The 3,464-nt window shown below is 43.2% G+C and overlaps 1 protein-coding gene across 1 annotated transcript; it reads right to left on the reverse strand.

Annotated features, from left to right (window-relative positions):
- Positions 1 to 386: 386 nt before the first annotated feature.
- LOC118372118 (protocadherin gamma-A11-like) lies at positions 387 to 2,921 on the reverse strand. Its single transcript, XM_052487015.1, has one exon. It carries the CDS (start codon positions 2,796 to 2,798, stop codon positions 387 to 389), a length of 2,412 nt encoding a protein of 803 aa, XP_052342975.1. The 5' UTR covers positions 2,799 to 2,921.
- Between the last annotated feature and the right edge of the window lie 543 nt (positions 2,922 to 3,464).

Consider the following 3,464-nt stretch of genomic DNA (forward strand, 5'->3'; position numbering starts at 1 on the left):
TCACTCCTCCAGTGCCAAAACATAATTGCATCTCATTGTTACTGTGCCCCTAATCACAAAACTGTGAAGGCCAGGCTATCGTGAAAAATCCCCAGATTCTATCAATCACAAAAATAATTTCCCACATTACAACTCAAGCAAATCACACATAATAGACCATCGGGATTTCTCAAGTAAAAACAGATAGGATTGGAATAGTCTTTTAAAACATTTCAAATATCATGAAACCAAAGCATACATAACTTGCTGTTGTAGTAAAGCTGGGCTAATGAGGAAAAGCTGTTTCTCCAGAATGTGATTATACAAAGTATGTTAGCTACAGTTAATTTAGCCTCAATACTATCATATTGGCCTATAAACAAATATACTGTATGATTAATATAGAATTAAAGCCCTACCTCTGGTGACCCTTCGGGGTCGTCATGATCCTCAGAAAAGTCATTTGGAGTTTTTCTCAGAGTCTGGTCTTCAGGCAGCGTGTTGTCATTGTAAGATGTGAGGAACTTGAAGTCACTTGTGCGCGAACCCGTCGTCAGGTATGCATCATAATTGTAAGTACTGCGGAGAGTTCCGGCGCCATCCACCTCTGCGGAGTTGTAAGGGAGATACGCACTGGGGATGGCTACCGCTCCGTCAAACAACAGTCTGGGCTTTCTCCTGCGGCAAAACCTCACGGCCAGGATGACAATAATGAAGGTGAGGAAAAATGTGGAGACGGACACCAGCGCGATGATCAGATAAGAGGTGAGTTTGGAATTGCTCTCATCATAAGAGACATCTTTCAGTTCTGGCACTTCAGCCAAGTTATCAGAAATCACTAAATAGATGGTACAGGTGGCAGAGAGAGAGGGCTGTCCGTTATCTTTCACTGACACAATGAGGTTCTGTTTCATGCTGTCAGATTCAGAAATGTCCCGCTGTGTCCTGATCTCTCCGCTGTGGAGACCAATAGTGAAAAGTCCCGTATCAGTGGATTTGACTATATGATATGACAGCCAGGCGTTCTGGCCGGAGTCTGCGTCCACCGCTATCACCTTGGAAACCAGAGAGCCCCCGTGCGCAGCTTTGGGGACCAGTTCGGTCATGAAGGATTTCCCCTCCGGGGCGGGATATAGTATCTGAGGAGAGTTGTCATTCACATCCATTATGAACACACTGACAGTGACGTTGCTGCTGAGTGGAGGAGAACCGTTGTCTCTGGCCACCAGGTGGACTTTAAAACTCCTGAACTGTTCATAATCAAACGACTTCACAGCGTGGATCACCCCCGTTTCTCCATTAACTGATAAAAACGAGGACACAGGAACACCGTTCACCTCACCAGGTAAGAGAGAATAAATCACTGTTCCGTTCTGTCTCCAGTCTGGGTCCCGTGCAGTAACGGAACACACAGAGGAACCGGGTTTGTTATTTTCAGTCACGTGGGCTTTATAGGACTGTTCCTCGAACACAGGTGGGTTGTCGTTGACGTCAGCTACAGATAACTGAACACTTTTAGAGGAGGACAGAGGTGGAGAGCCCTCGTCGGTGGCAGTGATTGTAATGTTGTAATCAGACACCAGTTCTCGGTCCAGTTCGCCCGTGGTCACCAGAGAATAGTAGTTTTTGATGGATGGCACCAGCTTAAAGGGAAGGTTTTGCTGAATGGAGCAGCGGACCTGTCGGTTATTCTCAGAGTCTCTATCCTGCACGTTAATGATGCCCACCTCTGTACCAGGTGACGCGTTCTCAGGTATGGGGTTAGTTAGAGATTGTAGATAAATCACAGGAGCGTTGTCATTAACATCAGTGATTTCAATAATTAAAAAAGAATATGATGTTAAACCTGCCCTATCCTTAGCCCTTATTTGTAATTCATAAGATGACGCCTCCTCATAGTCAACTTTCCCAATAATTCTTACTTCACCTGTTTTGTGATCTAGAGAGAATAAATGTACATATTCATCTGAAACATGGTCAAAGTTGTATGTTACTTCGCCATTTGCTCCGTCATCTGCATCTGTAGCACTCACTGTAACCACTACAGTATCCAAAGCAGAGTTTTCAGGCAGACTGGCTTTATAGACGGCCTGGTTAAACACTGGGGCGTTATCGTTAGCATCCAGTACAGTGACGTGTATGAGTACAGCACCTGATCTCTGCGGAGAGCCTCCATCTACAGCTGTAAGCAATAATTTCAACTCGTGTTGTTGTTCACGATCTAGCTCTTTGTCTAATACTAATTCGGCGTATTTGCGTCCCCCTGTTTTAGTGTTAACATTTAAAATGAAATTTTCGTTTATTTCTAGTGTATAACTCTGAACCATATTCTGTCCTATATCTGCGTCGTGGGCCTCGTCTAGAGAAAAACGAGCCCCCTTGTCTGCGGATTCTCCTATTTCAAATTGAATCAAATCCTCTGTGAATTGTGGAGAATTATCATTTATATCTTGACCATGAAGACTAATACGGTGAAGCTCCAAAGGATTCTCCAACACAAGTTCCTGTTTTAAAACGCACGAAGCCTTTTGGCCACAAAGCCCCTCTCTGTCAATTCTCTCCGCAACAATCAATTCTCCGGTACTCAGATTAATGTCACAGTAACGTTTACTGTTCCCTTCGGTATCAATACGGGCCTTACGAGCGGAAAGCCTGCTCGCCTCCAGCCCGAGATCCGTGGCTATATTTCCAAACACAGATCCGCGTTTCATCTCCTCCGGAAAAGAATAGCTCACGTCTCCATAGGTGGAGTGCAGTGGTAGAAGAAAGAAAGCAACGCTGCAGACCAGACCTGTCACCGAGATTCCTTTGTGACCCATCCTGAGATTAAAAACGTCGATAGACCCTTAATCCTAAATAATATAATGTAGATAAATTGTATTCCACAAAAGCAGGAAGTTTGATGAAAATAACATGCATAAAATCTGCAGTTTGACCGTGTCCAATAATTTCAAATGCGGAATGAAAACCGAATACCCGAGCCTTGTAACCACAGCAGTGGCTGGAGAACTGGATCTATCCAAACACAGCTGGTGAACAGCGACACTGTCAGTAATCTTTAAAAAGTACACATAGTGACAGTAATAATTCGGAATATATATTTCAGGAAAAGCCGTCATAAGAAAGTCAATAAGTGGTCTGCATGATTGATTACTGAACAATTGAATATAAAATCCCCCGTAGTTTATGAAAATAACCAAATAGAACCAGGAAACGATAAAAAGCCACACAGGAACAGAAAGGATATGTAAACCGATCCCACGCTTTTTTTCACGAGATATATATTATGTGGAAGAAATACGTTGCAAATTTCAGATTTATAGTGCTGTTTTTTTTGTTGTCAACACACATTCATCAGCGCAATACGCAAAAACAGAGACTATGGCAATGAGTGGAAATGATGATGGTCAAACAACGATGAATAAATAGTAAACCCTTCTGGTTTATAATTGGACTATAGTACCATGGACAGCGGCACAGCAAGG

Source organism: Oncorhynchus keta, chromosome 30 (assembly GCF_023373465.1).
Source record: "Oncorhynchus keta strain PuntledgeMale-10-30-2019 chromosome 30, Oket_V2, whole genome shotgun sequence".
NCBI lineage: Eukaryota > Metazoa > Chordata > Actinopteri > Salmoniformes > Salmonidae > Oncorhynchus > Oncorhynchus keta.

Excerpts from the sequence above, each read along its gene's own strand:
- LOC118372118 (XM_052487015.1), bottom strand. The coding sequence starts at position 2,798 with ATGGGTCACAAAGGAATCTCGGTGACAGGTCTGGTCTGCAGCGTTGCT.